Below are 22,135 nucleotides of genomic sequence, written 5' to 3'. Positions count from 1 at the left end.
CCTCACTGGGTGTCTCACTTTCCCCATTCATAAAATGAGGGTCTTGCACTAAATGATCTCTAAATCTATGATTTTACGTATTTCTCTTCTCAATTTCTTATATTATCTTTGGATCTCTTGCAAAGTAACATTTTATTTTGTATCTTTTGTTCCTGTCATAATACAACTTATAGCCTATTTGTGTGCATGTCACATCCTCCATTAGACTGGAAGCTCCTTTCGGCAGATTAATTTTTCCCCATTTTCGTATCCTCAATATGCTGAACACAGCAAGTACCTAACAAGTTTGATAAATTGATTTTCTTAAATTACCAACAATGAAAGAAGATTTCATATTAGTAGAGGTAATCACCTTACCTACTACTCCTTTCACTTTACATTTTTTTTAAATTTTTGTTATTATTTTTTTAAGCAATCGGGGTTAAGTAACTTGCTCAAGGTTACATGGCCAGTCATTTCTGGGTGTGGTGCTAAGTATCTGAGCCCGGATTTGATCCCCAGGTCATCCCGACACTGGAGCCGGTGCTCTTACTCGCTGTGCTACCTGGCCGCCCCACTTTACATTTCTACTATACAAATGAATCTATGCCACTGTTTTGGGACAACTACACTGGATACAAGGAAATTCTTCAAATATGTGAAATGGAACATAGATGTAAACTTCAGAGTTTGTCTTATTCCAAATCTTCTTTATAACTGTTTCTCCAAAGAAAAACTTAACAAATGAAAGTTAAAGCAAGATGTCTTACCTTTTGTTTATAGGTTTTTCATCTTTTTCATAAGGTTTCACAAACCACTTGCCAATTCGTACAAAGTTACGGTTCATTAAACACCTCTCCAAAAGATTGTGGACTGCTTTGAAAAGCAGAGTACGGCATTCATAGGAAAGTCCATTCTCCCACACTCCATCTTCTTCTTCTACAAGGCCAATAGGGAGAAAAAAACAACAATACTACTTTAAAAAAGAAAGTCATGTAATAAGTTATTCAGAAAAACCTAAAAGTTACATTCAATTCTGTATTCATGAGCTCTATTTCCACAAAATATTCAAAACTATAGTCATTTATATTTTTCCATATATAACCTGACATTTTCAACAAATAAGATTGCAAAGCTTAAGTCAAAAAAGAATAAAACTTAAATAGTGGCTTTAATATTAAATGATTGTTCCATTAAATTTCCTTAAGTATCTTAATCACATTACTTGATGGTTTAAGTTCCAAAGGAAATACTTATGCCTAAAATACAGTCTTTAAAAGCTGTCTTACTTATTAGTTACTGTCTTAAATTTTTCTCACTTAACTTGTTTTCCGCCTAAACCACCCCCTCCACTTCAAATAGTCAATAGACAATTACTTTTTTTAGAGGTGGTGGTGGTAAAAATCCTCATCTACTACATAATTAGCAACTACATTATCTTCAAATACACTAGTTTCCCTTTCAACTAAGCAATTATTAGGAATAAAAAAAAGCATGGCAGATAGAAAACTGGCATCAATACCAGGAAGATCTGGGTTCAAGTCCTACCTCTAACCACTACTGGCTGAGTAACCAGACCCTGAACAAGTCACTTAATTGTTTAAATGTTCTAGGCAACTCTCTAATCCTAAAAGTTGTGGATAAGGTGCTAACCTGCCTTTGTGGAAAGAAATTTCTTTAACCAAGAATTGCTTAGACCAATGAAATCATAAGTCCAGTCCCCATTGCCAATGGCCAAGAAACATGAAATTTAAAAATCACCTCTTTAAAAGCTTATGTTTAAAAAGCAAATTTTATAGAAATTACTCATTTATAGATTCTTATAACTACCTCCATTAAAGCATCCTAATTTTTAAAATATAGTATTAACTATTCTGAGAGCTAAGGGTATTTGTCCACTTGTTAAAAATAAATACAAGCCTAAAAATAATTGAGACTATTCTGGGTATCATTCATTACAAACATTCTCATTTCCTAAACCCCTTTATGGAAAGCAAAGCTCTAAATCTTACTACAAATTATAAGGGTTACTTTTAAGACTACTTCATGAATTTTATTTACATCATTTAAATTATTTTAAGTAATGATTGCAACACGCATATAGCCAGCCTCTTTAAAAATTTGCAAAACCTATTCACACACATACCGCATAGAGATAACTAAATTTTTTTTAATCACAAAGGTGAAAAACCAATAGATTTTAAAATAAAAGTTGGCTACCTATATATTAAAGGGTGCAGATACCAGAGCTTATACTTGCTAATTCAGAACTTACACAACACATGGGCAATACAACAAAACAAACATTAACTAGAAAGAAAGCTTAATGACAGTGGACTTTAACTGCACTATAAACTCTGAACCATTACAAAGGTTAAACAGTTGATTTTATGTTGTTCTTTAAAATGTCCCTTAAATTACAGTGAAGTCTTTCAAATCAACTAATCATGGTGTTTCTAAAAGCTTACTATTTCTGGTCACTCTAAAATGTGAATTTGGAGTCAAATGAAAAAATGAAAATCTTTAGTGTCAAAATTAAGAGCCCCATTTCTTTTTAATCACTGATATTTTATGTCTAAATTTATCATAAAATGGAACATTTCCTCCCATACTAATTACATGAATATGCCCTTCCATCCAAAACCACAATGCTTTTAAGTTTCACTTTACTTTAAAAATAAACTCATGTTGACAGTCATTCACAATTAAAAGCATTAGTTTAGGCAGTATAAAAAAAAAGTACATGCCAATTTACCTAAATGATTTAATGATCTAAATTACATGCATATTGGGTGTAGCTGGGAGAAGAAAGTATTTACAGCAATCTTCTTGGAGGTCCAGCCAATCATCCCTGCAGGATCATTTTAAGAACAGACATATTAACAGATTCCTGTGTCAACTATCTATAATATTACTTAATTTTATAAATTCTTCCTTGCTCAAAAGCCAGTGTTGAGCCTACCACATCTCGATTCCTAATCTTATTATAAACTATTTTTAACATGCTTTCTCTTTATCTCAAAAAATCCTTAACTCCTGAGAAGCATGTGTGCTACTATAGTACTTATTTAGTTATATTCATTATTAGTCTACGTAAATATTTAATGTCTCTAAAGTAGCAATAACTTTTTAAAATTTAAGATTGCTTTTTATACATGTATACATATTTACATAAATAAGGATTAAAAATTCCAAACTCCACAATAAGCCATTTTAGACTTTACACCAAAAACTTTTCATTTCTGTGTGTCATGAATCCCCTTTGACAGTCGACGAAGTCTATGAACCCATTCTCAGAATAACATTTTTAAAATACATAAGATTATAAAGGAAATCAATTACACTGAAATTGTTGCCAAACTATTTTAAAAGGTTAAGGTTCAGAAATACCATGAAATATATCTTAAGTAAATATTCTTAAGTAAGGAACCCTATTCTATGCAATTACAAATCAGAAAAATAAGTTGATCTTAAAGTATAAATAGAAAATAAGTCATTGATATAGTAAAAACTTCACTCCAAGGTTTTTACATAGTTTGTATCTTACATGTTTACCTGAACCATCTTATGGTTTTGCTTTTTAAACTTTGTCTTCCCCCAGTCTTTGATTAATTTCCAAGCACCTCTCTTCCATCATTCTAATTATATCTTAAGAACCTTAGGTGAACTTGATGCTTTCAGTGGGGGGTCTTCCTAAGCCCCAAAGTGCCCAGAGTTCTCATTAACACTAATGGGAATTTTGCATAAAACAAATGGAAGGCTAGACCAATAGTTAGGCTAATCGAGGGCCAACAAGTCTCTGAAGTATTTCTGCAACTGTATGGTAATGACTAAGCAAACACTAACTACAGTGTGGCATTGTCTTAAGTACAGTAAATTCACTTTCCCTAGGAAGTAATGAGTATTAATATTAACTGCATGCATTGATGTCTATAACAAGCAATATTAGTTCCACACTGGCAGAAGTTAAAGGATACATTCTCTCCTGTTAAAAATCAATAATAAATTAACCTTTTTGGTGAGGGCAGATGTACTTTGTAAGTCAGTTTGCATCTTTGCTGGGAAGTTCCTGTTGTGATACAATAAAATGCATCACTAAAAACTATCTGTAAAAACACAGATGCCTTCAATTCATTGTTACTTTGAAAAGAAGAAAAATAAAATAGCACCAAATAATTAACATCTTGGAAATTTTAATAGGGCCTTTAAGGGACTCTACTCAGCTACAAAACATTGTGCTGCTATGTAAAACTGACATACAGAACAAACAATCATAAAGTGCCTTCCTATATATCAGATTCAGTTGTACCCCAGGATCAGTATATCCACATAGACACACTGTATTCCAGTCTATAAAAGTTCCTCATATCACCTTTCTTTCTCGTTTTAAAGGTCTTACTCAAATCTGAAAATTTCACATTACAAACTAAACAGTGCCTTCTCTACTTCAAAAGTAAAAACCAGAGAAAAAAAATTGCTTTACAACAAAATCTGGTAAGTATACATACTGGAAAGAGAAGAAAAGACCAAGTAAGATGCTATTACTTTATCTAATTTTCTTATAGCCGGTGGTTTCCTTTTAGCAAACTGCTAATAAACTTAAGAGTTTATAGTTTTATAACTTTGTTTGATTTATATTGCTCATAATAACTCTTTTAGAGACTTGATTTAAAAAAAACGCCTCTTCATCCAACAGCTTCATGTCTCTTTAAAACCTATTTAAATTCATTTATTTGGCTCTCTAGAAGAAAAGCTAAGTTTCTCTATTTTCAAGTATTTTAAAATACCATTACCTACCTTACAGAGTTGTGGTGATGGAAATAATTTTCACCAATTACAAACCTAAAATTAGACAACTTGGGTTTGGAAAAGCCCCAAATGGTACAGAAGTTCAACTAGCAGACTCATCTGCCATTCTAAAGACCTACCTTAGCAATTCACAGAGCCTCTTTATTAACCTGGCTATAATGTGAAGTTTTTGGCCACAGTACTACACAAAGACCATCTACCAAAATCACAAACAGGCTATGCCTGCAGTAATAATGAGTATGCAAACTGACAAGGTGATAGAGCCTTCAAGTATGATTCATAATAATAATACTTTACCAATTAAAACAGAACTCTGAATTTTTTGACTACTGATTTGGATTATCTTCCTTTTGTTTCTAGTAATTAGCTAGCCTTAAAGGAAAAAAGTTTTTTATCCAGTTCTGTCCAAAATATTCAATATGATATACAAATAAACCCAAAATGAATAAAACTGAATTTCAATATTGTAGAAAATGTCACAAATTTTCTAAGACAGAGAAATGTTTAAGTTGTCCACATCTGTGCTTGTCTTGGAAAATAAATTTCCCTAACTGCAATCTAATCATTCACTCAACAAATATTTATTTATTAAGTATTGAAGCCTTAGTTGGCAGTATACAACAAAATGTAGAAAAATATGATTAAAAAAATACTCAGCATATCAAACTTATCTTTGTTTTAACAATAAAAATACATTCCTATTTAAAAGCAAAGCAAAGAAAAAAAGCACAAAACTAATTCCATATAGCCAGTTAATATTTTGGAGAAAAAAGAAATTAAGGAAGTGACAAATAAGAAGAAAGGCATAAATGAATTATTTTCAGATTTATCTTAGTGTTGCCTGCAATTACTCCTTTTTCTTAGCTTCTATTTACCTATATGTGGATTAGAAAGAAACATGCCATTTAAAGTCAAATTCCATTACATTATAATACCATTCAAAGAAAACACTTCACAAAAAGATGCTCAACCCCTAATAGTGATCCATTAATTTAGAACAATATTCAAAGAAAAGAATCATAAGGAACCTTGGAGGTGATCTCGGCCATCTAATGCCAGAATCTTGTCTATATTTTTATGAAGTTCATCCTCTAGTCATTGCTTGAGACTGACCAAAAATTACAGAAGTTACCCAGAATATATTATCCCTTTAATTTGAAGGTCAGTTTACCATGCCCCCTTGAAATCACTCTTTTACAGGTTATGAAACTTCAATCATTTGAAAGGACAAAATTTTAGTACAATGAAAAAACTGGGTCTCAAAGTTTTTGGATATCCTCTGTAAAAGGCAGAAGAAAGTTGGAAACCAAAAAAAATCTGTACTGCCTGACACTGGTTGCTTTTGTTTAACACCTTCTGGAGTCATTTATTTCAAAGCACATCATAACATTCTCAAAGTAAAATTTGAATTTAAAAAAGTTCCATGTTCATTACCAGGTTGGACATAGGGTGACCTTTTTATTTTTCCTGTCACCCAGTCTAAGTTTAGAAGGGCCACAATCTATATTACTGGAAGCAGCACCAATACAAATACAGATTTTTTAAGCCTTAAAAAGAGCCAAAGATTAAGTCTTTTATTTTGCTTGAAAAGGAATATTATTAAACAATGGTGGGGCATCACAATTCCAAAAAAAAGTTAGGAATGCCTCAAAAATATAAGGTACACAGTAACCTATTCTCACAAAAATAATACAATCAACTATCTCATGTTGGTGCCATTTGTAACAGCACTATTTCAGTAAAACTAGAACTCAGTAGTTGTTAAACAGTTTTGACAATAAGGGATTAGAGCACTAAATTAACATTTCTTTCAAGATGTAAGGCAAGGTAGAATCACATGACTAGGACAAGTCAATCTGAGTTTCATCTGTAAAATGGGAAAAAATACTTGAGCTTTCAGCTTTATTGTGAATAAAGCACTTTTACAAAACTGTTAAAAGTACCATATAAAAGCAAGCTATTGTCAGAATAAATCAAATGGGGTCAGCTACAAAATTAAGGAAGGGCTCTACCCAGCTGGAAGTGAATATCATATATATCACTAAAAAAAAAAAAAATCTTAAAAGTCAACGCCAGACTGAAATTTGAAGAGTGGAAAAGTTGACATTTAACTAAGATGACCTAAGTAAAAGGTAGAGAATTACTATCTTTTTTTTTTTTCCGAAAGAGAATGCCAAGTTCCTTCCAAATCAATGGTGAAAGTAGAAGTGCAGAGTCATATTTGAGTGACGGGATGTCAGAAGCTCTACCAAAAACAAGCAAACAAACCAATACACCTTATACTGCCCATACAGAACAGGCTCAGGTTAAATTAATGGAGCTTTGCAGCTACCATCTGGATCCTTCCGGTTCCCCTTTCCTTAGTGCTACACCTCCACTTGAGCTCTGGATTGCCTCCTGCAGCTGATGCCACCCCCACTGTCCAGCTGCTCTCTTCTCAGGGGAGCTTAAAAGAAAGCAATGGAGTGACACAGATGGGAAGAGATGAGAGAGAGAGCTGAGCTAGAGACAGGAGGGACTAATTACTCCAAAAGGGAGGCAGATTGCCTGGGGGAGGGGAGGGGGAAGGATGTGGAAAGGGGGAAGGGGAGACTGACTACCTAAAAAAACTCATTACTCTTCTATTTGGGTCTGATTTAAGAAACACCTTAAACTTGTTACAGGTAAACAGGTATTGTACAAACTGAAACATTTGATAAAATCCACAGACTACACTAACTAAAACTCGAGTTTTCCAAGAGTAAATGAGTACACACATACACTAATACTAATTGTACTTCAGGCTATTTCATAATAATCATTTCCACTTTGATAAATCAAAAATTATTTGCTATTTGTAAAAGTACACTTGGAAAATTCCTTGTTTTGATACTTTAAAAGTAGTATCGGGGATATTTTTAAAAGTACAGCCTCACTTTATTGAAGTAGTAAAACATCATGAGCCTAGTCTGAAGAATTTCATTCAAGTTCTGCCCCTTACACTTATTGGTTATGTGTACCTGTTGAGATACACTGACTCATACCAATAAAATCACCCTAAAGATCTAGTACTAAAAAGATGCCTGCTTTAATTTTAAATGGGGTAGGATGTGAAAACCAAGGTTCAATAGTAATACAAACTGTTTAACTGATGAAAAAAAGAATCAAGTAGAAAACAAGGGAGCTCAGAAAAATTATAGTTTAAAAAAAGTCTTCAATCTTCATTTAATTTACACTAAAAGCTCACTACATTAAATAACTGACCTTTTTCTCAAAATGCCATCAGTATAGGTAAATAGTTACTATACTAGAAATTAAGTAAATACAATAATCCTTAAAAACTTCAAGGGGAAAAAACATGTAATTTGACACCCAAGGAAAACTACCCACAAAGGAACTTCAATGCATACCCAAGAGTGGCACGCTTAAATTAACTTTAAGGCATGTAACTTCCAAACTATTAATTTCATTTTACACTAAATTCATTCAACATCCATTTATTGAACATGTACTTCATACACAGCTAGACATCTATGCTAGAACTGTGCTAGACTGTGTAGAACAAAACTAGTTTCTACTCATCTGTTCTGATAATTCCAGACACAAATTCAGGAGACTTTTTTTTGCCTTTCTTTGTATTGTGAAGGATTACTAACAGTACCACACACATAAGAAGGGAATAAGAAATGCTTGCCTACCTGACTAACTATGATTCTAGATCTAGAAAATGGTGTTAAGACAATGCTTGTTTTTTTTAAGAATAGTGCAAGTTCTAGTATCAAAGCATCCCATTTCAAATCTATTTTAGTGATAAATGTCAATGAGACTTTTGAATGAAGATCAAAGTAATCTACCCAAATTTATATTTAGTCAGAAAAATACCAAGGAGTCAGTCATCACTTCTACATTCTTTCTTTATACATTAGAAAGCACCATAATTTGCTTTTTACATAAGATTGAAATAAATTTTAGGGTTTATTGACAGACTCATTGAACAGGATATGATGAGGGTTAGAACCAACTCAACTACTCTCAGGAAATAAATCTAACTTTAAAAAAAAAAACCTATCAGTACAAGTTTTGAAAAAAAGTTCACTATGACAAATGATACTTCCACCTCTCTAAATTTAGACACCTCACATAATCAGAACTACTCCTTACATTTCTAAGTACAGTAATAATACTACCTTATTTACATAGCACATTTACAAAAAGGCAATTAGGGCAAATACCCCCCATTTCAAAGGAGCTCAGAAGTGAAGTGACTTATCCAAGGGTCACAAATGAAAAAAAAATGGATTGCCTTCATGATAATCTACCCTAGGCTGATGTTTTGATCAAATGTTCGTTATTCAAAATTGATACCTACATATTTGGAAATAAGGTACCATTATGAAGTAATGAGAGATTCCACAAGTCACACATGAAAATCAGTTTCACTATTTTATAGACATATCTTATTCTTCAATAAAATCTAGTTACATGCTCAATTCCTAATATGAAGTAACTTGCTTATTTGGTTAACATAACTATAACCTATAAATGATGATCTTCACTAAACAATAGTCTCAGATAAAAATATAACATACCTAGATTACATTTCATCTGAAGATAAGCTTATCTTTATAAATGAAAATGACAGCCAATTTACAGAAACTTTGTAGAGCTAAATTTAAAACGAAGAGGTCTGCTTCTCAGTTATCCAAATATCTTAGGATTGTACCTCAGCCCCAATATACCAATATTAAAACATCTCATTGATCAGTTGCCATCTTATAACAAGTAATCAATTACTTTTAACACTCAAGCAATTGCCTGTGGCTAGACTGACCCTTGGAGTCTAAGAAAAAAAACAACATATAAAACTTAATCAGCAAGTAATATAAAACTATATACAATAATCTTTTATTTTTTTACTGAAGAAGCATTATATCGCTTTCTATAAGCCTAACAATTCTTTTTGGGGGCCAGACTTATGATTTCACCCATATAGAGAGCCCCCAGTAAGGAAACTCCTACTAATGCATGTCAGTAATTTTCTGCTATTTATATTTTTACAGTCACCTGGGGCATTGAGAAGTTACGTTACTAACCCAGGATGATATCAACAGTACGTGTTGCAAGAAATACTTGACTTCTATTGATATTGCCTCTCCATATCCATGATGGATATCTATACCACGTTGTCTGTCAATTATTTTAAGCCTACGAAAAAGCATCTTGAAGTTAGAAGCCTGAAATGCTAGTTATAAATCAGTTGTTATTTTCACTACTAGAAAACAGCAGTGGGAGATAAAATCCAAGTCATTTATATTGGTCTTCAGAATACATCCAATGTAGTCCTGTTACCAGATTTACATTCTGAATTGTTTTGCTTAGGTTAATGTTAGTATGCATTCTCTGGGTAGGAAATAAACTAATAGTGGGGATGCAGAAGCCTACAAGGAACAGTGAAAAAAGACATTCAAGATTCTACAATTTGCCACCAAAAATCTACAATGTAAAAAACAAATCATGCACAGCAGGATCAATATTTACAGGGAACTGGAATCATATCAAAATTTAGTTTAGTCTGACTTTATCCATGATCACTCATCCTTTTTTTGAGACATAACTTTTTTAGTGTTATATATGAAAATCAGCATCTTTAATACAGATCAAAAGGTTCATAATGCTCTATTATATTACAAATATATGAAAATTATTCTTACCTGTTAAGTCATGGTGGATAAGGTCAGCAAAGTTGGGGTCTTCACCCCACCAAAATATCCACAATTCTCTTCTTCCAGGTCTCTGATCTCGCCGCCAAACACCAAGTACATCTGCCTTAAGGCAGCGACTAAAACTGCTCAAAATGGGGTCTTCTTCAGTCACCGGAAAAAGAATTGGGGCAGAAGTTGGGCCTTGCCATACATATCGTTTCCATTTAATTCCCGTCAAGTCAGCCTAAAGTAAAAAAAGTGTGATTACATTTTATCACACTCATATAGAGCCAAAATAAGTATCCTTTTAAGTGTCTTAAAGAGACTGTCATGCTTTTCCAATGAAAGCTTTAAAGTATAAGACATGAGAAAAAGTTATACAAATTATACTATATGTCATCATAATATTTAACATATTTACAGAACAATTCATTTTTGCTGTATGTGGCTCAAGGACAGGGACCATGTCTTATTTATATCTGTAAACTCTGGATGCCTTGCAAGCAGAAGTCACTCACGTGTTTCTTCAATGAATATTTCAATTTATAACTGGCTGCCTATAAAGTAAAAAATGTTGGGAAAAAGACCTCAAGGCTGAGAAGTGTCATAATAGATAGGAAGGCATAGAATTTGAAGAGACCTCAGAGGCTGTCTAATCCAATCCCACTCATTTTACAGATAAGGAAACTGAGGTCCAAGGAGATTAAGTGATTTGCAAAAGGTTACATAGACAGTATATTATCAGACTGGATCTGAACCCAGTTCCAGTCCTACCCTACCATTCCAGAGCCAAGGCAGCCCTGTCTCCTTCAAACCCCTTGAGGGTTTTTTTTTTAGTATCTTGTAATTATGTATTTGCAAATTATTAACATTTTATGAAAATGAGCATTTGAAGAAAAATCTTTCCAATTTTTCACAAAGAGTTTTAGGCAGTATCCATTATTTCCTTATGATGAACTGTCATATCTGTACTAGTTTCTCACAAAAAAAAACAACAACCCAGCAACAACAAAAACTAAAATACAAGATAAACTGAAGTTGGAGAAACTAGAAGATAAAGTCTAGTTTCAAGAGAAAGCTGTGTGCTCAAAAAGGATGACTGTAGTAGCATAGCCCAATTGTAAGAAAATATTTCTACATACTTTGAAATTTAGGATGGGGGGGGGGGGAATTAACAGCTGATATTTCAACGTGTCTTCAGTCTGACTTCAAGGTACAATGCTGGAAGGTGCCAAAAATGAAACTGCTGATACATGACCGGCAGCTTACACTTGCCAACTAGTTGTGCTCTCATCCCCTCAATTAACTTTCCTGATTGTGATATCCCTTTAATGTTTCCCTTACTCAAAGGCAAACAAAAAAGGTCAAAGTAGTCACTTAAAAACAAAAGCTAAGAGTTTCAGATTCAGAACTAGAAAGTTTGCAACAGTTGAGATGTTTTCAGGCCTGGTCAATCTGGCACAATGCATTCCTCCTTAGTTTTCCCAAGCATCTCACTCCAGTTAAAACAAGGAGCAGTATGCTCAAAATATTTTAAAATGCATACCAAAATATACACAAATATAGAAACATTCAGAAGCAACACTACAGCACCTCCTCCACTAGTGCCCTGTACTCACACACAACACAATGTTCCAGTGAGAGCAAGATGGCTAGAAAATTGTCAAAAATGGAAGGAAAAAAAACTTTGTTTCTAAAGTAATAATTAAAAAGGAAAAAAACCCCTAAGAAATGGCATCCCTGAAATGTTTCAGAGCAGTCCCTGCTAGTTATAAAGGTGAACAAGTTAAGAAGAGAAAAAAAAAAGGGGGGGGGAGAAGTCTTCTTGTTAAAATTGGTTTCCAATTGCTGGGTTTTGTTTGGGGTTCTGAGTCGGGTTTCCTGAACGGCGGCTTATTTAAAGGGGCGAAGGGGGCAAGGGGTGAAAGAGACCAAGGCAAGTCAGTCATAGTAAAGTGTGATGGGCACCAAGAGAAAGCAGCAGCTGAACAGGAGAAAGGGGTGGTCGGTCCGGGGCCTGGCAGGGGAGGAAAGGAAAAGGGTTTGGGGAGGGGGATTCTGGGCTGGGGGAAAATACTCAAGACGAGCCGAGAAGGGGGCTGCAGTCGGGGGGGGGGGCGGGGGGGACCGGCGGCGCTCGGGGCCGCCAGCAGCGGGCGGGGAGGGGGCCTAGCCCAGGCCGCCGGGGCCTAAGGGGGCCGTAGCCCCTCGGGATGGGGGCACGCACTCCCTCGCTCCCTCCCTCCGGCCGTCGCTCGCCCGCTAGCCCGCTCCCTCACTCACCAGGCAGAAGAGGTTACAGTGACAATCCTCTAGGCTGGCCCCGTTCGGCACGAAGCAGGAACTCATCGTCCCTCACAGCCGCCGCCGGCGCCACAACCCACCATCCGCCATTACCGCCGCCTCCGACCAGAGAGAGAAACACAGACGCCGGGGAGGGAGGCGGGCGGGCGGGCGAGGGAGCAGGGGAAGGGGGGTGGAAGAGGAGGCCGCCGCGGGGCCGGCCAGCCGCCCGCCCTCTCTACCCACTCCCGGCGGCTGCCCCGGCCGCGGCCCCGGGGCGGAGGGTCAGGCCGGGCCGGGTCGGGCCGGGCCGAGCCTGGAGAGGAGCCCCGCCCGGGGACGAGGGGGACGGGACCTGCCGCCGCCGCTGCCTCCGCTGCCGGGCCCCGGGGACCCGCCGCCCCCCGGCTCAGCCGAGGCCGACGGGGGCTCGCTCTTTCTCACACTCAGTCACTCACACACGCACTGGCACGCACACGCAGCCCCCCGCGGTACGAGAGGAGAGATGAATAATTAATAATAAATTACAAAATAAATAATTAAAAATCTAAACAGAGGCCGCAGCACCCGGACCCAGACTCGGGCGCTGGGAAGGGCCGGCGGGGAGGCAGGGAAGGGGCAGGGCAGGCAGGGCAGGCGGACGCGGCTCCGGCCCCAGCCCCGGCCCGGCAGCGGCTCCAGCGACGTCCTCAAGCCCGGAGTCTCCTCAGCAGCAGCGGCGGTGGTGGCGGCGGCGGCGGTGGCGGTGGCGGCGTCCGCGGGCTGAGACCATTCTTCGCTGGTGGTTTCGCTTCTCTCCCTCCCTCCCCTGGACCGGGCCGGGCCGGCCTGCCCGTCCGCTCCTCCCCCCCCACCGCCCCCCGCGGCCTCACCGCCCGGACGCGGTCGTCTCCCCCATTTTGTGGGCCCGGCGGGCGGTGTTTTTCCCCCTTTAATCCGAATTCACGGGTTTTCCCTTCGCTTTAATGGCGGCCGCAGGGACCAGCTCGGCCTCTACGCCTGCCCATTGGACGCCGAGGGGTCACGTGAGCCCAGGCTCCTGGGGAGGGGGGGGGAGGAGGAGGAGGAGGAGAGAGAGAGAGAAGGACCAAGGGACTGAGGGGCCGGGAAGCCAGAGAGCCCCGGCTGCTCGCCGCTAGGGGCGGCCTGGGAAGCGGGTGGCTGCTGAAACAGCGCCACCTAGTAAGTGCTCCTCGGTCGGAGACCAAAAGTGCGCTTCTAGCCGGCCTGGCACCTTTCTGGGAAGTTACAGAACTGAAAAAGCGAAAAATGGCAACAGTAGCTGAAGAAGGTTAACTTTACAGATTATTTCGTATACAAAGTATTGCGGGTTGTGTACTGCGCTGAGCAGGCAATCGATCGATGGAAAATGACTAGGAATTCTATAGCTTTCCTCACCGCAACTCTGTCATTATTAAACCCATTTTACAGATGGAGAAACTGAGGGCCATAGAGAGGAAGTAACTTTCTCTTTAAAACTTTTTCTTAAAAAATAATTTGATCATAGAATCATGATCAGAAGGGACTTTAAAGGGTGGTCTTATCTAGTCCAATACATCTTACAAATGAAGCCTGAAAAGGTGAAGTCACACAACTAATAAGTATCAGAAACAAGGATTTGGTGCTATGCCAGGCTGTCTTTGAAGTATTTTTTTTTAACATTACAGTCATTTCCTGATTTGTTCCCACGATCATGTTTACTAAACTTGTCCTTTGTAACACAGGTCTGATCGTGCCTCCCCACGCTCAAGAAAATAAATGGCTGCTTATCATTTCTAGGAGCAAATACAAACTCCTTCTCTTTCATAACCTTGCCCCTCAAATGGCTTTCTCAGTTTCTTCATACATTACTCCCCTTCACACACTCCAAGGTCCAGTCAAATTTGCCTTTTTTGCAATTGCTTATTCCAGATACTCCATCTGTCAGTTCCATGGTTTTGTAAAGGCTGTTTTCCCTTGCCTGGAATGAATTCTCTTAGCAACTCCACCTCTTGGAATCCCTAGTTTCAAAGCTAAGCTCAGGCACTATTAGGCACAGGAAACCTTCCTTTCCAGATTCACCGAGCTACTTGTTCCTTCCCCCTCAAAAAAAAAAATCCTTTTATTTATTTTGCATATACTTTACTTGATTTCTCCAATAAAATGCAAGCTTCTTGCAGGGACAGATTATATTATTTTTGTGCTTGTATTCCCAGTGGTTATCGCAATGCCTACCTAAAAAACACCGCCCAAAACACTGTAGGCATTTGACAAATGCTTGTTGGTAGATTGATCAACAAAGAAAAACAGTTAAGCAAAACAAATGGACAAATAATAGTACTTCACCTTTGTATAATGCTTTAAGACTTGCTAAGGACTTTACATACATTCTGATCCAATCAGCAACCACACATTAAGGTTTTATACAGTTAAGCACCTTGCTTTCCCCACCTCTCTACTGAGAAGGATATGTTTCATCCTTTCTTTTTCAGGCACCAAGACGGTTCATTGAATTTAATCTGAGATCAGCTGCTTTTTTAGGGTTGTTTTCATTTATGTTATGCAAATGTAGTCATTGTGTCTACTGTTCTCTAGATTCTGGTTTCTTTCCTCTCCCTGCATCAACACAAGCAGGTCTTTCCATTAAATTTCTCAAATCTGGGGGTTAATTTTTTTTAACCAGTGCAATATTACATGCATATATTACAGTTTATTCATTCAACTAAAGTGGGTGCTTAATTCCAGTTTTGTTTTTCTTTACAACCACAAAGAATATAGCCATGAGTATTTTGTTCTATTTGGGAACTTGCTTTCTGTCATTACTCTTCTTAAGATATAGACCCAGAAGTGGGATTGCTGAGCCAATGACATGAGCAGTTCAGTGACTTTTCTTTTAGTTCCAATTTGTTTTCTAGAATGGTTGGACCAATTCACAGTTCCACCAACACTGACTATTTCTGTTTCCTATCATCTTTGCCAATATGATGGCCGTGAGGTGAGAACTCAGAGTTGTTTTAATTTGCATTTTTGAGGTCATTAAATTTTTATTATTTTTATTATGAACTTAAATATCTGGAGCACTTGTTTCATATGGTTGTTGATCAATTAACTTTCTTCTTCTGAAAACTATCCCTATCCTTTGGGGTGAAGTTATTTATCCAGACTCATACAGGGTTAGTCAGAGGTGGAATTCAAACCCAGATCTTTCCTGACTCCAGGTCCAAATCTCTTTCCTTTGCACCACACAGCTTCCCTAATGGTTAAATTGTTTCAATGACCTATCTGAATTCTTCCAAGAAAGATTTTCTACAAATACATTGAATTACTATGTATCCTCTAAACCTTCTACAGAAGCTCTACCTCCAAGCTTCATCTCCAGTATTGTGATGGTAACCCTGGGTTACTAAAGGCCCTGTCTGTTCAGCAGTTTGTGTCGGTTTCTAATGGCTTGAAGTTTCAGTTTAGTTGGATGTATTTCAGATCTGGTCTGGCCACAAACTGTTTCTGCTTTCTGAGAGTGAGCCTAACTGGTTTCATCATAGAAATCCTAACCATTTGGGTTATATATATGCCATAATGTGTGTGTGTGTGTGTGTGTATGTGTGTGTATGTATTGGCCATGAGGAAGGTTGGGAATTTTTTAAAATAGCTTTTCTTTTTCTATCTTTTGCTTTTACATAGCTAATAATAGCTAGCATTTATATAGTGCTTTAAAGTTTACAAATTGTTAGATGTGCTATCTATTTGATTCTCACAATAACCCTTTTACATAGGTGCCATTATTATCCTCATTTCACAGGTGAAGAAACTGAGGTTGAGATGTTAAGTGATTTGACTGATACAGCTTGTAACACAGCTAAGGCTAAGGCAGTCCTTGTCCCTGAGGAACTCAGAATCTAATGGGGGAGACAATAGGCAAACAACTATGTGCAAACAAGCTATATACAGCATAAACTGGAAATAATCAACAGAGGGCAGGTACTAGAGTTAAGAGATATTGGGAAAGGCTTCCTGTAGTAGGTGAGAATTTAACCAGTGCTTAAAGGAAGCTGGGGAAAGTAGGAAGCAGAGATGGAGAGACAGACAGACAGAGGGAAAAACAGAGAGAGACAGAGAGACAGACAGACAGAGAGCTCACCCAGCACCCATTCCAGGCATGGGGGAAAGTCTGTGAAAATCCCCTTAGAAAATGGAGCACAGGCATACCTCCTTTTTGTGTGTTTCACTTTTTTGTACTTCAAAGGTACTATTTTTTTTGTAAAAATTTGAAGGTTTGTGGCAACCCTGCATCAAGCAAGTCTATCACTCATTTTTCCAACAGCATGAGCTCACATTGTGAGCTCCCTGTGTCGCATTTTGGCAATTCTAGCAACATTTCAATCTTTTAATTATTATTCTAGCTGTTATGGTGATCTGGGATCAGTGATCTTTAATGTCACCATTGTAATTGTTTGGAGGTGCCACAAACCCCACTCATATAAGACAGCAAACTTAATAAATGTTGTGAGGGTTCTGACTGCTCCACTGACCTGTCATTCCTATCCCTCCCTTACCTCAGGCTTCCCTATTCCCTGATATACAATAATATTGAAATTGGTTCAATTAAAAACCCTACAATGGCCTCTATCTGTTCAGGTGAAAGGAAGAGTCAACCAATGAGGTAACCTTCATTGCTGTCTTATTTTAAGAAATTGTCACAGTCACCCAAAACTTCAATCACCTGATCACGTGATCAGTCAGCAGCCATCACCATCGAGGCAATACCTTGCACCAGCAAAAGGATTGACTTGTTGAAGGCTCAGATGATGGTTAGAATTTTTTAAGCAATATTTTAAGTTAATTTAATGTACTTTTTAGATATAATGCTATTGCACACACAATAGGCTACAGTATAATATAAACGTAACTTTTATATGCACTGGGAAACCCAACCCCAAATCTTGTTCAAAGAACTACAAAGAAACTAGTATTACTGAATTAAAGGTTATGGGGTGGGGGTAGGGGTATAAGGTATAAGAAGACTCAAAGGATAGGAGGGGTCTAGGTTATAAAGGAATTTGAACACCAAACAAATAATTTTATCTTGAGCCTAGAGGTGAAAGGAAGTCACTAGTGTTTATTGAGTTGGGAAGGGATGGAGTGACATGATGAGACCTGTATTTCATGAAGATCACACTCTGATAGTTTAATGAAGCATGAAAAGGAATAGGGAGAGACTTGTGGCAAGCAGAACAACCAACAGTCTATTTCAGTAGTCCAGGCAGAAGATGATAAGAGCAACCAGAGGGGTTGTAGTGTCACAGGGGAGGAGACATATACAAAAGATGTTACAAAAGTAGAATTAACAGGCCTTGGCAACAGATTGGTTATGAAGGGTGAGAGGGAGGAGTTCAAGGTGACACCTAAGTTGAGAGCATAGGTAACTAAGGAGGATGGTGGTGCCCTCGACAGAAATAGTACAATTTGGAAAGAAGGAGGCTTTGAGGAGGAAAGATAATAAGTTCAATTTTAGACATGTTAAGTTTCAGATTTCTGCAGGATAACCATTTCAAGATATCTGAAAGGCCTTTGGAGATTCAAGGCCTGAGGTCAACTGAGAGGTGAGTGCTAGAGATAAGCAGATTTGAGAATCATCTGCATAGGATGATAATTGAATCCATGGGAACTGATGAGATCACCAACTAAAATAGTCTAGAAGGAGAAGAAAAAAAAGACCTAGGACAGAACCCTGTGGGATACTCCTGTTAGCAAAAATGACCTTGTTGAAAATTCAGCAAAAAAAAAACAAACCCCAAAACTGAAAAGGAATGATAAGAAAACCAGGAGAGTAGTGTGACAAAAACCTAGGGAGCAGAGTATCAAGGAGAAGAGTGTGATCCACAGTATCAAAAACTTCAGAGAGGTCAAGAAGGGTGAGTAATGAAAAAAGGTCATTGGATTTGGAAACTAAGAGATCTTAGTAACTTTGGAGAGAGCAGTTTTGGTTGAATGATCAGGTCAGAAGCCAGACTGCAAAGAGGAAATGAAGTGGAGGCACTTCTTCTAGACTGCATTCTCAAGGAATTTAACCACAAAAAGAGAGAGACATGGGAAAACGGGGTGGGGGAAGAATGGATGGATGAAGGTTTTTTTAAAGATGGAGAAGACATGGGCATATTGTAGATAGTAGGGAAGCAGTCAACAGATGAGAAGAGATTGAAGATAAGTGAGAGGGTGGTCATGAGAAGACAATCTGTTGGAAAAAAAACATAATATTTTGGAAAAACAAACATCCCCTACCCCCTTTTCCTTCCCAGGGAACCCTTCCTTATAACAACAGCAAAAATAACCAAAAATTTTTCAAAAAAGAAAGAAAAAAGAAAGTGGTTCAATAAAAGTAACCAATACATCAATTTAGTCTGCTAGCATGTGCAATATTCCATACCCATTGTCTCCCACCTCTACAAAGGAGAAAGGGAAGTACACTTCCTCATGTATTCTTTGGGCCAAAGCTTGTTCATTATAATTGTACAGCACTCAGTTTCTTTTTTAGTTATTCTTTTCATTTACTTTGTTGTAGTTGTTTATATTGCTTTTCTGGTTTTATTTACTTCACTTGGCAAATAGTTAACATTTATATGGCACTTCACAAATATCTCATTTTATCCTCACAATGACCACAAGAGAAAGGTACTATTATACCTGTCTTACATATGAGGAACTAAGGCAAGCAATAAAGTGACTTGCCCAAGGTTGAAAATTAGTTTCTAGTTCTGCTGCCACTTGAAAAGTTGCTGCTGTAAATATTTTGGTGTCTGTAGGCAGGACCTTTCTATCTATCTCTAATCTCTGTGGGGTATTTGTCTAGAAGCGTGGGATTTTGGGGTCTAAGGATATGGACGTTTTAGTCATTTTCTTAACATAACACTCATGGATATTTTTCCACCCAGAGGAACATTTCCCGACAAATATTCAGGACTGAGAGTCTTATCTAGATTAGCTTAGGAACACCAATACTTACTTATAGACCTTTGTTTACTTTTCTGTGTACATGTTATATCCCTCCAGGAGAACGGTAAGCTCTTTTAGGAGAGGAGCTGATTCCTTTTTGTCATTTTATTCCCAGAATTTAGCACAAAGCAGATCCTTAGCAGGTGCTTGTTTATTTGAACAAAAATTTTTCCTCATTTATAGCTCATAAGAAATGGCCTCATCTTCTGCTTCATTGAGAAGATGGAATCCACCTTTCTGGAGGTCCCTCAGTTTTCCTTGACTCAAAACTTCTCAGTGTCTTTCCCACCTTCTCTTATCCTTCCCTTCTATCTCTAAGGTAAAAGTGACCATCTGGTCCCAATAAAAAGATGATGATTTAGACTGACTCTTTATGGAAGACAAACTGTCAAGCAGTGATGCTTTTCACTTTTTTCCCTTTCATGCCCCCAGTATTTTTCCCTGCTGTTGTGGTATTTCCCTGACTGTGCTTCATGTGAATCTCTTCCTCTGGCTTTGTACCTTTTTGTTGTTGGTCTCATTTCATGGTTTTCTTCCATTTTTCTAGACCAGGAATTCTTAACCTTTTTTGTGTGTGTCCTCTACCCCCTTTGGCAGTCTGGTGAAACCTATGGAACCCTTCTCAGAACATTTTTGATTGCATAAAATGCATCAGATTACAAAGAAAACAAATCATAATTTATCAAATGTTACTTATACTATTTGATACATAATTTATCAAAATATTTTTTTCAAAGTCTATCCCAACTTCAGAGTTATAGGACAGGCCTCTGATAGGAGGCTTCACTACTGGGAAGTAGTCAGCTAAGAGGTACAGAAGAGACCCCCAGGTGGCACATTTTAAAAAGAATGGAGAGCTGCTGAGGAATAGCAGTGGACAACCCTGGATGAATGCTGCTGAAAATGTTGGGTACCCTTTTCGGACAGCTCCAAGGTGGAGTGAAGGGTTACATTGCACAGAAGAGTTTCATTGCATGATGCCAGATGCACAATGAAGGGGAATACTGGTGAGAAGCAGCCATAGGCTCAACCTGTTGGAGATTCATAGAGCCTCAGAAGGAACTACATGGTAATAAGCCTTATCAGAGGCAACAACTGTTAGAAAAATTGGCCAGGGTATGATGATAAGTGGTTACAGTTATATAGATGTTTGAGGGATGGTAGATATTATTATTTACCATGCTCTGCCCTGTGAGATTGGTTGCTTTTCTATGACCTATAAATAAATCCCTTTATTCTTGGAGTTTTGTGAACCATATGTTTATAAGGGGTGTTGGTGGTAACACACTAGTCCTTCTCAGATAGCTAAGGACTCAGATTATTTGAGGTCAATGAACTAGAGATTCCTTAAAATGTGCATGATTCTTTTATGTAACATGAGAGCCTCTGATATAAAGGTTATCAGACACTAAATTTTTAAAAAGTATACAAAAGTTTATTTTTATTACAAGCTTGATATACATCAACAAACATTAATATTTCCATGTACAAAGAACAGAAATATTGTACATAAAACCATGAATCCATTAAATTCTGTTTATTTTTAAACTATTATTAAAGTTAGAATGATAATGCCAATACTTCCTTGCTTGTCTGTGTTCCTTTCTTAACTTCCTTCTATATACTTCTGCAGATTTTTAAAGTTAAATTTCCTTTTTTTCAACTATTAAGCATTTATTTTTCTCTCTTCCACTCCCCATCCCCCCCCCACTAGAAAAAGAAAAAGGAAACCCTTCTAACAAGTGCATATAGTCAAGCAAAACAAATTTGGAATCTGTTAATGCAACCTATATTCTATATTTGCACAAGTAGTCAGACATCACTCCTTGCAATTAAGAAATCATTAAGGGAGGTATGAGCCAAATAGGCATCTTAACCTGCATATAATGGAAAGTAGACTATGGCTTAGAGAAATGAAAAGGAAAATGGCAAATACTGGAGGGGATGGGGAAAATCTGGGACATTAAGGTACTTTTGGTGGAGTTGTGAACTAGTCCAACTATTCTGGAGAACAATTTGGAACTATGCCCAAAGGGTTATAAAACTGTGCATACTCTTTGACCCAGCAACATTACTACTAAGTCTTTATCCCAAAGAGATCAAAGAAAAGGGAAAAAGATCTATTTATACAAAAATGTTTATAGCAGCTTTTTTTTGTGATGGCAAAGAAGTGGAATTCGAAGGGATGCCCACCAATTGGAGGATAGCTGAACAAGTTGTGGTATGTGATTGTGATGGGGTGCTATTGTGCTATAAGAAATGACAAGCAGGATGGTTTCAGAGAAACATGGAAAGACATGTGAACTCATGCAAAGTAAAATAAACAAAAAAGAAAAAAAACCTAGGAGAACATTGTGCATAGTAACAGCAATATTGTTAAGGATGATCAGCCGTGAAAGACTTAGCTACCCTGC

General features: G+C 37.6%; 1 protein-coding gene across 1 annotated transcript in view; it reads right to left on the bottom strand.

The window, feature by feature from the left end:
• MED13 (mediator complex subunit 13) overlaps nucleotides 1-12,960 on the bottom strand; it is a 96,330-nt gene extending 83,370 nt beyond the window's left edge. The window contains exons 1-3 of the mRNA XM_069078201.1: nucleotides 12,753-12,960; nucleotides 10,479-10,713; nucleotides 750-918 (exon numbers count right to left, since the gene is read on the bottom strand). Coding sequence (XP_068934302.1) covers nucleotides 750-918; nucleotides 10,479-10,713; nucleotides 12,753-12,818 — 470 coding nt within the window. The 5' untranslated portion in view covers nucleotides 12,819-12,960. The remainder of the gene's footprint in view (nucleotides 1-749; nucleotides 919-10,478; nucleotides 10,714-12,752) is intronic.
• Between the last annotated feature and the right edge of the window lie 9,175 nt (nucleotides 12,961-22,135).

The sequence above is a fragment of the Petaurus breviceps genome, unplaced genomic scaffold, assembly GCF_028583685.1.
Source record: "Petaurus breviceps papuanus isolate PSGF00001 unplaced genomic scaffold, PetGlider_PUasm1.0 91023, whole genome shotgun sequence".
Classification (NCBI taxonomy): domain Eukaryota; kingdom Metazoa; phylum Chordata; class Mammalia; order Diprotodontia; family Petauridae; genus Petaurus; species Petaurus breviceps.
Note: the sequence above shows the minus strand (reverse complement) of the source record. Positions and strands in the feature narration are given on the sequence as shown.